Here is a 12,853-nt window from a genome sequence, read left to right as displayed (position 1 = left end):
ATGTTCCCAGGTTTCAATTCCTTATTACAAGAAACATCTATTGACAGAGCCGTATAGATATGAGAGAGATTATGGTAGTATTTGGACTGTCCTGCATTCAACTCGGATAGAAAAGATCAGGTCTTCAGGAGGCAAGCTAAAACAAATTGATGTCTAATACGAAGCGAACGTTTGATATCAATCTGCTTTTAAAACGTTACTTCTTACGCAGTATCTACGACCTGATGACATGGTCGGCGCCTTGTAGTGCACTATTTGCTTAGGTAACCGTGAAGCGTTAAAAAACCGTAAATATCTTCCTGATTATCGCTTGTTCAAAGTTATAATAAATCTAGTTATCGTTTTGTGTAAAAAATTAATATGAGATCCTTGCTTGCCATAAACGAAATAATCCGAGCGTCAAGGGGTACGAGTGTCACCCTTAGTCTAACTGCGTTTTTCCTTTTAGCTCCTATATGCAACTGTCCTTTAATAGCAAATCGTTTACGTATAGATATGCTACATTACCGTCAACGCCATATGTGCGTTAGGGCATTTATAAGACATCTAATGACTATCGGTAGCTGATCCGTCGCTGAGAAATTGTAATAATTTCTCATCTAAATAAAGTTAAAATTAATCGCAATAAATCAGATTCTTAGATCACCAGTAGTCCTTAGTTGATTGTTCGGATTAGTCTGTCCTTAGAGCCGAATAGATATATTTCACACATTATTACCAGGCGTATGCCCCGAAAGCCTGAGGCGTTAAAGAAGCTTTGCAAATTTTGTGCGCTTAAGCAGAATAGACAAAGCTTTATAGCCAAGCTTACAAGCCTCCATGTACATGTGTTGTTTTCTGTTCTTTCCTACAAACTGTTTTAGGCAGTGTCCCCTGAAACCACTGTTTTAGGTACGCTGCTACAAGTAAATTTTTTTCTGGCGTGAAATATATTTTTCCACTGCTGGAAAAAATCTACCGGAAGCCGCAAAAAAGCCGTGTGGGCTTTTGTACAAGATTTTGTGCTTGCTGTTTTCGTTTATTGGCGGGCTGCCAACAACGAGAGGTTACATTCATGGGGGGGGGCCGAAGCTGACACCAAGCAACAAGAGCCTGTCTGACCGTAAGATAGCAAAAAGAAACATTCTCTATTTTATTTAAAGCAATACGTACGAGATATTGTCGCCAATGGCCCGAATCTTGAAATAGGCGTCAATGTACAACCTCAAAGAGCGATTGGTGCTGCAAAAGCGACTACGGTTCACTCCAGAGGCATCAATAGAAAAAGTAACCTTGACCATCAGGTGCATTGTGTCATGCGCTGTGGACTTGAGATCATGGAATTCTACTAATAGGAAATTCCGTTTTAGAGTTTAATATAAAGAATAGTTTATTTCGGCGGCCGCTTTGTGACCTTGACTTTCCATGGCCAGGATCGCGTAGGTCGATGCAAACGGCCAAAATCAAATTATGAATGAAAGCCATGGTTTAGTGGTCGCCTGTCCATTCAAGTTTGGTTGGGTATTCTAACTATGTACTATAGCAGAATCTGAGACATTTACTCCCTCCTGCTAGTCCTGAAAAGGCAGAAGCAGTAGCAGCACATGACGAACTTTTTATTTGAAATTCTGGTCAGAATTCGATAGTAACAGAAAAAAGATTTGACGTCGGTTGACGTCCACCAGCAGCAAACGTACAGAGGATCGGCTTTTTTCAATGCTGCGGATAGGAAAATAAAATTTTTGTAGGTGTCGTACACCATTGGTTTACTGCTAGACTCAGGAAAGAGATCCGGATGTTCGAAAACTCGTGGGATGTGATAACCTGCTCCGCCGAAAGGGCTATGGTCATTCAACTTCATTGAAGTTACCTCCCTTCCCTGCTCGGTGTTGTATTCCGTACCAAGTAATGCTAGCAATGTTTCGAAAATTATATATCTACGTATTGAAGTAGGAAATCAAATACATCTATTGCGCGTCGTGTAGGATGCTAATTGGGATAAGGCAAAATACGGTGCAGCCTCTCTGAGCGTTCCTTGTTGAAAGGAGCGGTACGCAACAATATATATCGTATTCTAGACAGATGCCTTTTCGAGGTGAATTAAACAAAGCAAAGTCTGCATTGAGATCAGTGTCATGTGTATGGGTAGAGAGGACAACTGATAGAGTTGGACTAATTAAAGGTTACCTTTTTGTCAGATAAGTGACAAGGCTAGGATTTTGGTTTATCGTAGATCGCCTTGAATTAAATCAACGGGATAGCCAGGCTGTAAGGACCAAACGGCAAACAATTTTGTGCCGTAAGGCTTTGTGGGACAGCAAAGGCTGATGTATAAATAATATGCATTGTCCGCTTAAGTTCATACCGTAAAGGAACTAAATCCGATACAGAAATGTAGTAGCCTCAGGAAGCATGCGTTTCGTAATACGGATGGGTTGGAGAACTCTAGAGCACACCGAAGATGGATTCCGGCACCCCGCGTGCTCTGAGACTAATACGCATAAAATCGTTGGGAAAATCACGCAGCTTCAATACGCTTAAATACTCTATGTTCGAAACGTGTCTCAAGAATTTACATAGTAGCAGTAGAATTGTTCGACAATAATAATTATAATTATAGTACAATGTATTTAGATCTTGTGAGAACTGAGTTAAGCTATAACCTTTGCGTTTGGCTTATTATGCTCATTATATAATAATTACTTTAATCATTTGGAGAAACTAATTATACCAAAAAACGTTATAATTGCGCTGATTTAATTATTAAAAACAATGCGCTATTTCCTAGTAAATGTATTGTTGTTATTTTGCTTAAACTGAATAGCTGATAGAAGTAATTTTTCGACAAACTAGCACATCTGGCAATCGACGAGCGCTCACCAAGCCGGTAGGCTAGGTGTAGGTGCACTGATACGTAACGATGCCTAAATGCTTACTTTCTATCTGACCTGTCAAAGGTCAAATTGACAGATTTCGGTCTGACGCGTCGCGCTGGGACGCTGGTCAAGAAGCGCGCCCGTTCGTTACCCACTTGTCCGCCGGAAATCTGGGAGATGTTAAGCATGGAGGGATACACTGTGGAAACAGGCTCCGATGGTTGGCAGCTCGGGATGCTTGTTTTTATCGGACTCACAGCCAGGTATGTTCCGTTCAACACGTTGATTACTCCAACGGATGAGGGTATTCATACACTAAGCAACATTAGTAATAGTATAACAGCAAATGATATTTTGAATATCAGGCTTTACGGTTTCCAAAAGTATCTGGTCGCCAGCGGGTTTTCTATTGGGCGGTTCTGGATTCGTGGTTATGAATTTACCCCGTTTCAATAAAAGGGGAAAGGCAAGTGCCAATTTGAGGTATTGGTGTATGACAGAAATATCAACCAAACGGTTATTTAAGAAGTGCTGTTGTCTGTCTCTTTTGCCCGTGACGACAATGCCACACATTGTCAGAAGAACTCGCAGTTAATAATCGGACAGCCACCCTTTTCGGCTTCCTTGAACCCGCATTTATGATTTGATGAGGATACAACTTCATCGCTCTTCTGTAAATAATAATAAAAAAGTGAACTTAGCTATTGTTAAAGGAATGTAAGGACAGGCAAATGCTTATAAGGCTTTCATTTGTTCCCATAGCAGTGAACGAGTAATAGAGCGTCAAGCGGATTGGCGAATTCAACTCTTAGCAATAGCGAAAACGATAGAGTTGCGAAAAGTGCCATACAAACGGGATATGGAAATGTACGACATATTAGACATATTTGCAGGCGTTTATAGGATCATGGGCGACGCTCCGAAGACACCACTGGGTAGACCGAGCAGTTGATGGACAGAGAGCACAAACCTTAGACCTAGAGGGCCCTTAGACCTAGAGAGAGCACAAACCTAGAGGGCCGTAGAAAGCATCGGAGATGGAACTAATGGGACGTTGTCAAAACAGTGGGTGTTGAGCATTTAACAAAAATCTGTGGGCATAATCTATTTGCAATCGTATACTCGGTAATTAATTATGGCGTAAAAGAAGTGCTTCGAAGCTGGTAAATTCATTATTCTCCATGAGTTTACAACTAAAACTATCGTTTAATTAATAATCTATCGTAGTAGATTTTTATTGAACAGAACGTGCTTTATTCACTAGTGGCTATACAATAAACGAAGAGAAGATTAAATCAAAATTTGTTTCTACAAATATTTTATAAATAAATATACCCATAAACTTTATAATATCTACAATCCAGTTTTGAGGATATCTATGACGCAATACATCGTACTTACGCGCTGATTCGCTGCAGGGATGAAAACCGTACTTGATATAGCAAATTTTACGTAGAGTCTTCATGAGATTGCGTGGAATCTTCCAAAGTGGAATTTAGAGACGAGATTCGGGGTTATCAAGTACTCAGGATAGTCATGAGGTTAAAACATTTTAATGTTGAAACAATTGAGGTCATAGACTTGACATCCCTCAAGGCAACAGAAGTCGCTGGTCTGCCTTTAAAAGTGGTCTATCCATCGAACTGAAGCAAACATTGGTTGGCAAAGATAGATCTTATTGTGATGAGTGGGTTTTCCATTTAGAATAAAGAGGTCCGTGTATGCCATCGTCGTCGGTTTTCCTATTGAGATTAGTAGCGAGCGGCCGGCTTAAAGCTCTTGAGGCCTAAAGCAATGTCTGACGGCAATACAATACGGCCAACATAAAACTGTTCGGCTAGTAGGCTATGAACGCAGCGCCTAAAGGTTCTACTTCCAAACGTGGTTATTTGGGTAAATTTCCCGAAAAGGTTATTTGCAACGTTTTCTACGCGCTTAATTTCAATGGCCTGTTTGTTGAATGTGAATTTACAGGTTTCCCTGGGAAAAAGCCGACATTACCGATCTGCGCTTCAACGAATTCATGGACTGGCAAAAACGCAAAACGATCCGTACTCCTAAGGAGTTTAAACGTTTTTCGCCTAGGCTTCTTAGGTTGTTTCGAAGGTGAGTCAGCGCTGAATATACAATCAGCCACTTCGTCGTCGAAATGCGCTTCGTCGAGTCTACCGGCTTAAGAACCTAAATTCTTAATAGATCTTCAGTACTAAATGACAGCGGAAAGTGGAGGATGTTTTCATCGACCGACGATCAAGGGGCCGATTCTCCCGCCATCCCTTCTTCATTAAATGCACTGTAGAAGAATCGAGTATTTATTTTTATACGTGGACATAAAGCCAGGGTATCTGATGATGAAACTACAGCCTTTGCTGCATATTCCTCCATATATACATACTTTTTATTCACACTAGATCGAACGAATTTTGCAGCCCGGAGCATCGTGTGGACCACCTTGAGATTACGAGTCTCTTTATCGCTTTGGCTGATATTTCATATACGGTTTATGTATTCCCACAAGCTGAACGCTGAGTTTTCTGTATTGTATAATGTAGCAAAGTATGCAAAAACTCAATTCGCTTTACTCAGCTCGCTTTACTAATCGTTGTTGCTGGACTGTTGCGATGCCAGAATGGTTTCTCTATAAGATAACACAACCTCGTAAACGGAATGCCATTTGCAAACAACATGTATACTCACTTTTATTTAGCCCTCCCTAGCACATCGCTACGTATACAACTAGAGGCCTAGTTGACGGTTCCAGCATAGGTCGTACCATCGGTCACCTACGTAGATTGCTATTGATAGCTCGTGGTGTTAGTTATGTATGGGCACAGTGTAACTTATGTCTATTACCTATTCTTTTTCTCGTTTTACTTATATTAGGCTATTGGAGCAGAAACCGAAGAATCGATACGAGGTGTCCGAAGTAAACAAGTACTATGACGACCGGTGGTTAATGAATCGATCTCCACGGACAAGCAAAGTTGCAGAGATGTACGATTCGGGCATGCAGCCCGGCAAACACTCGGGTACGTCTTCGGGAACGACGGCAGCTCAGACTGGGGGGGGCAATTCGCATCTCCTGTCGCCCCACAATTCTTCGAGAGAGGATTCCCACTCGCGTAAGAACTCGTGGACAAACAAATCAAGAGAAGCTACGCCCTCACCCGTTAACTAGACAATACCACTACTCTAGGCAATTATTATCAGATGGTTAATAATACAGACTATAATAATGAAATTCTAGTTTACAATACTAATAATTGTTAAGTTCGAAAGAAACTGAATTAGCAGTAGTCATCGTAGTCTTCTTTTTTAAAACCATTTGGCCATTTAGCAGATGATGTGTTATAAGCAAATTCACTACTGATCTGAGGCAGCCGGCTCTTACGCTGTTCCGGCTAAACGAAAACTAAGAAGAACCGATCATTCAAGCAGCCCTGTAGAAAAAAGCCTCATTCTAAAAATTGAAAAATCCGTAGCCCATTGGATTCAGCTAGCGTACAGGCATGTAAAAGTAGGAAGCGAATTTTTTCAAGAAATAGGTGACGGGAACAACTGGGCTTCAAGCTGGAACAGGAAGATATTCATTGCTTTCGAGTAAGTGCGTTATGTATGTAGTTTTCGCTAACTACGTTGGCAACTACTTAGACAAATTTCATCGACACTACGACAGCTATGGTGCTGCTCAGACAAAGATAAAAACGGGTAGCGGTAGCAAAAGCAGCAATAATATAATCGGAAGCGATCATAAAAGCAAACGCGTAACAAAAACGTGTGAAAAACGCCGAAATATTCTCATCGTTTAACGTTTATGATGAGAAAACAACTATTTGACGATCGTCAAGGACAAAGATAGAAGGAGAAAAAAATACAAAATAAAGAAACACAGCTGGAAAGAACTCTGTCATTCTAGAAAGTATCTTGAAAGCTGGCTTCCGTCGAATGCGGCAAAACCTGTTAACCTAACAAGTAGCGTACGCTAAAGATGGAGGCATAATGCCCTTTCAGATCATCTCATAGTCCTCTTAGCTGCATAAAATGTATTGTTGTTACTATTATTATCATTATTTAGTACTTTGTGCGTTACTATTACTACACTCGCATTGTTGTTTGTGCCGGTCCCCTTATCTTTAGAGATGTGAGCCACGTATCGTGTACGTGCGCATCGCATGTTTCTACCTAATATGCTACTCCGTAGGTAAGTACATACCTACAGGCGTACCTTGTCCTTATTATAGAAATGTTGAAGTATAAAAGTTCTTCATTGTAACCTGACTCACAGAATTCACAACATCTCCACAGCCGGTAGAAATACCAAAACCCGCATCAGTTTCAGTAGTGATGATGTAGCCAGGCGACAACGTTCGACACCAAGTAATATCGAGAGCCTGGATACAGCAGTATTGAGATCACAGGACACAAATATTTCCTATACATATCTGATGTTATTATAGGTCAGACATGGTAGCAGTTTAATATAGGAACGTATTTATTACATAGATATTCGCTAACGACCATGATAAACGCAAGAGGAAAGAAATGCCGCACATTTTTTACCGCATAGTGCAATAAGAATAATTTAGAAAAATGCAGTAGGGAACACGTTCGCGAAAGCTTCCCGCTTCGTAACTATGATTACAACAGATTCATCCACATAGCGGTTTCTAATCAATGAAATTGTATTTATGACAAGGAAATTGTTCGAGCGAAAACGAGAATGACAGCTGTTAGCTATTACAGCCGTTAGCTACGTTGTTTGCTCGCGTGGCTGCTCTTCGAGACCGCCGATAGGCATGAGAGCGATCGATACGCTCAATTGTTTCGTTCCGTTCTCTATTCTTTTCTGTGTCGTTCTACTCATAGAAACGTTACTTGAATGCTTCTCTGTTATCCACAAACTACATGCATAGAAGAGTAGTAAACACTGGTCCAAATCAAAGGATATGTGCGGACTGAAAGCCGGTAAGGAGCAACAATGTTCTGGTAGAGTTAAAAAAAAACCGAAATGATCCGCAATTGTCGCTGTATAAACAATGTATATAATCAATAACGCGAAACAACAAAGAAAACTAAGATATTTACATTAAGTCATTATTGTTACAATTAAAAAAAAAAAAAAAGAAAAGCACATGGAAAGCATAAGACGTACTACAGGGCCAGCGTATGACGATGTATATCAAGCAAATATATTACACAAAAAATAAATATATATGTATATGTTATGGCGAATTATTATTATTATTATTATTATGAATTATGCTGCCGTACAAACCGACCTTTGGTAAGAGGTAAGATTCGTAGACTGGAAATTATCTAGCAAAAAACCGCAGCCAACTATGAATCGGAGAATGAGAGAAAGAAGTCTTGAGGAAAATCTGCTGTATTGCAACAACACTATGAAATAGCCTATGCGACTGTTGTTGCAAACGCTTGAGACGATTACGGATGAACTTCAGACAGATGCGTGGACTGGGCTTTTTATCCGCAGGCATTCAAAGTTAAGGAAAGCAAGTCACCTACGGATAACGATCTATATTTTACTTTCGTTACAAAATACTAAATAAAAAATCCTTGTGGTTATCAAGCGTTATCGAAATCGCAAATGATTTTCATATTAAATAAAATTACTTCTAACGTGTAAGGTAGCGTACCTTTTTTCAGTCGATAGAGTTTTCTTCGGCTGGCGTACCGGATATATATAAATCTCAATAATGTTTCTCGTTAATTCGTATCTACGGGGATCCTATGGAAGAGAACAGAGAATCATCTACGGTATATTTGCTTCGTTTTGATATTATTTAAATCAACGCCAGGCGGTGTTAGAGCAAAACTTCCATCGATGTCGAGCCACAATTAATTCTCTTGTCCTTTCTTTCTATCTTCTATTGTGTTGCTATTTACTGCAGTAACTTACTAAACTAGCTCAAATAAGGGACAAGGAGGAAAGCGATAAAAGTTACTAATCTGCTCTTTTGCATTGCGTCGTAGGAGCCGTGCGGGGGGCAACGTTTACAATGCTAGAAAGAGAAAAGTGGCCTAACAGATGGATGATATCGATAGTGCAGAAGATAAGAGGTCGTATAGCCTGGACGCTAGCACGGGGCATTGTTACGAAGCACAGACGCTATCTCTCATAGCTTTCGATCCATCATCGTGCCAGATGTATCCAGCCATAAAAATAAACTACATAGCATTAACAGTCCATCTACTATATAATTAAAGATGATCAATACAAAAGTTACTATATACGGTTATACAGGATGGTTAAAGCGGCACGCGTGTAGAAAAAAGAAAGTGTAGCATTGTACACTCATGGATCGCATACATACACGGTTAGCGTATAATATATAGGTTCGCAAAAGAGTCATCCAATGTGGGACCAATTTTAAACTGGTCGTGGAAATTGTGTAAAAATATTGAAATATTTAAAAAAAAAAAGGTAGCAATATAATAAATCGATAGTTTCGGTGACATAGAACAAAAAGCCCAACTGTTTTTTTTTGCGGGATTAGTACACAATTGGCGGTCTTTTTAAAACGCTATTAACATGCACAACTGACCATCATAGTTCGGCAAACACGTTATTCAATCTTCAACTAAGATAGTATTCATATAGTACAAACAAGGCTTAATAATGTCTCAAGCTGTACGTCCGACACCATATTTCAAAGCTCACATCAGCATAGGAATTGGTGTCCTTTTTCATTTATTTGTAATAAAGTACATTATAGTTAGGGATAGTTTGTCTTTGAGTTTTATTTTGTTAGTGTAATGCATACATAATGTACAATCCCCAATAGGGCAACTTGGGCATGGAATATTTGATATGTGGTAACACGGGGCAGTTTATTTTGCCATCTGTTATTCTAAGCCTCGAAACTAGGAGCCTTAATTAAGTTCACAATAGTGACCTACAAAATAGGTAGTGTATGATAGTTACAGATACCAAATATACCTTTAAACAAAGATATTAATTTATCGTAAATGTTTCTATAGTATCGTATATGTATATGGGTTCGCTTTTGGGGAATGCTTGTAAACCAGTATGCTTTGAAGCACGTTTTTTTTGGCAACAAAATCTTAGACTTACATTTCGCGTCTCATTTTACATCGTATGAAAGGGGATATGTTTAATCCTATTCCATCTGCCAAGTAGCCACAGTGTGGCAAAAAAGCTGCGTGCTAGGGTAATAAACGTTGCTTCGAACGATATTTAGCTTTGTAAGGTATACCTGGGCGGTTCACTATCAATAGCTCCTCGGAAGCGAAGGAAAGTACTCTCCCCGTTTATCCCTTCGCTGTTTTCCTGTGCTAAAAGGAATGGATGATTTTGGCTAGTCCACTCGCTCGTCCATTTCCCCACGTAGGTTAGTTATCGGAAACAGAAAACAAGATCTCAAGGACTTAATCTGTTTCTGTAGACCAAACTAAGGTAACGTATAAAATATGTATACATATCTATCCACATATTAGCATAATGCTTAGCCGAAATCCCTGTTTCAGTTGAAGACCGCTCACTCTAAAAGCTCTTCACTTCGACGATGAACTTTCCAACAATATCAGAATATAACTTTGACTATCAAGTTACAGTGGCAAATAGAATTTCCGAATAGAACTATGTATCCGACCAGAACGTATAGAAGCATAGCGGAGCAATTCAATTAAAAATTAGAATTTTTTGTAAATTTGATCAATCTGAGTGGCGTTTTATTTATAGAAAATGGAGCCGTGTGTCTATCTAAAACAATAGATTTTTGATTCCCTGAGATGTTTCACATATATATCTTATGAACGTGTGAATGTATACGCGAAAATCAATAATTAGTCAGGGAATTTTGCTTAGTACCAATACCGAAAACATAATACTAAATCGAGCTCAAATCTATATTAAGACTATATGATAAATCAGATCTCCAAAAACTCTCGGGGTTGTACATGATTTTTTAGGATTGAATTAATCATCGTTCATAGTGGCCAATCTTGGAAATCATTAGGGATTGCAAGAACTAACAAGTTAAGTAACACATTTTCATGGAGAGTAGTTAAGCAGCTTCGGTTATGATAAAATCTAGTATGGTACATGATTTGTAGGCTCGTTCTTGCTGAAAATATTATTACTTAGTATATTTATTTAGTAATATTATTACTTAGTATATTATTACTTAGTATTATTACTTAGTTTCTCAAGTAGTTTCATAAGCAAGCCTTCCAATATATTTTATAATAAGTGGGTAATAGCCGAACGAATTTTTAGTAGGAATAAAAAAAGCTTGAAATCCATTCAGGCTAATAAGCTAGTTCACAGAACGTACGACCTGTGCCGAGGTGGTTAGTAACTTAGACCTGAGCAGACCAGCAGAAATGTTACGTTTTTGGCAGCATATGGCCTTGAGCTTGGTCCTCGAAAGAAGCGAATGGTCGCTGTGCGTTGTTCTCTGCAGTGTTGGACCCTCAGTGTTGAACTTAAACGATTGCAAGCTAAGCATAACCCAGCTTAATTTGTCAAGTAAAAGCATTTTTATAATTCAATTTTCTAATCTAAGTTTAAGCAATAGCATTCAATTCAGAATTGGGAATTTAACTGTCTAATATAAGAAATATTTAACCATTTAAAATAAGGAAAAAGGTGCGTTCCTAACTGGAGATAGACATGAATATCAAATGGATAATTAATACGCCAAAGATCAAACTAATCTAATAACAGGTTAACCCCACATGGGTCCTGTTACTACTGTGGTGAGAGAAGTACACACAAGTGTTCATAACATACAACCCCGGTGTCCGTTCATGCTAATGTCCTGATCACCTATTATTGCTGGATACAACGTGCCTATAAACCATGATAGCTAGCATTTCGTCTACTGTAGACACGGGTAATTGGAAAACAAACCGGCTCTCGGGCACTATTATTATGTTGATTCTGCTATTTTATCGTTAATTGCGTTGGCTATCTAGCCCCTTGCAGTGTTAAGAAGGATCTGCCAATGTTCTAGGCTTTCGACAATCTTTTTCGAAATAGTTTTTTTCTTGTCCTAAAAACATTTTTTAAACTCAGGCTACGCTTTTCTATTGGGAAAAAAAAAACAAACCCGAGAAGCATTCGGCACATGCCCACTACCTAAGTACTTGTTAAATTTAATACTGGGATAACTCATGAGCAATGACGATAGATAACATGATTAGGTTATCGTCTAAAGGGAAAAACATTTCAGTCCTATAGAGTTACCTTACAATTTATCAGTGCCGTTTTGGTATGACTGTACAAGTTCAAACCTTCGTCTACTAATTGGAGTAGGCGGTGGCGATAAGAACTTGAAACTACCGGTTTATAACAGACTGGCACAACGATTTACTTGATATCGTAATTGGTTTTTTATCGGTCACGCACCTAATTTCAAGGCCACAATCTAGATCTTGATAGAAAAATTCAAATTTTTTCCATTTGCAACAGGATTTCCTGCTCGAACGCCGTTACCCAAGTTCGACAAACCTTTTTAGATTCACAGCAGTAATGTATAATTTGTAAGTGTCAAGCATATAAATATATGGCCATGTAGCTCTGCGGAGTTTGCGAAGAAACTAAACCACTCGCTTTCTCCATGTGAAAGTTTTCTCAAAAGTAGTACCCTGTTTGAGAGTTTATACTTTTATCAAATGGCAAAACCCGAAACCCTATATGTATCTCGAAATTGGTGATTGTACCTTATGTTGGCTTAAAATTTTCTAAAAAAAAAAAGAGATATGAATAGAGACGAAAAGTAGAAATCGCACTAAGAAAACAGTTACCGATAAGGTTCTAATGGAGTTCTCTCACACATAGCTGCATTGGCACTTCATCAAACTTTATCCTAGAATAGACCTAATTAAATAGTGTATCTACTGAAAAAGGAATTGTGTGAGCGATTTCTCAGCGTCAAGTAAATCACATTTATGGAAAGCTTAGGAAAACAGCATAAATCATTAGCAGAATAGTTGATTCTGTTCAATAGACGGGC

General features: G+C 38.9%; 1 protein-coding gene across 1 annotated transcript in view; it reads left to right on the top strand.

Annotated features, from left to right (window-relative positions):
* LOC111270695 (serine/threonine-protein kinase SBK1) overlaps nucleotides 1-9,342 on the top strand; it is a 40,259-nt gene extending 30,917 nt beyond the window's left edge. Inside the window, exons 5-7 of the mRNA XM_022851065.2 lie at nucleotides 2,937-3,118; nucleotides 4,830-4,961; nucleotides 5,739-9,342. Of these exons, the coding sequence (XP_022706800.1) occupies nucleotides 2,937-3,118; nucleotides 4,830-4,961; nucleotides 5,739-6,033 (609 nt within the window). The 3' untranslated portion in view covers nucleotides 6,034-9,342. The remainder of the gene's footprint in view (nucleotides 1-2,936; nucleotides 3,119-4,829; nucleotides 4,962-5,738) is intronic.
* The last annotated feature ends 3,511 nt before the right edge of the window (nucleotides 9,343-12,853 follow it).

Source organism: Varroa jacobsoni, unplaced genomic scaffold (assembly GCF_002532875.2).
Source record: "Varroa jacobsoni isolate VJ856 unplaced genomic scaffold, vjacob_1.0 contig00059, whole genome shotgun sequence".
Taxonomy (NCBI): Eukaryota; Metazoa; Arthropoda; class Arachnida; order Mesostigmata; family Varroidae; genus Varroa; species Varroa jacobsoni.
This window is presented reverse-complemented; position numbering and strand designations above follow the sequence as displayed.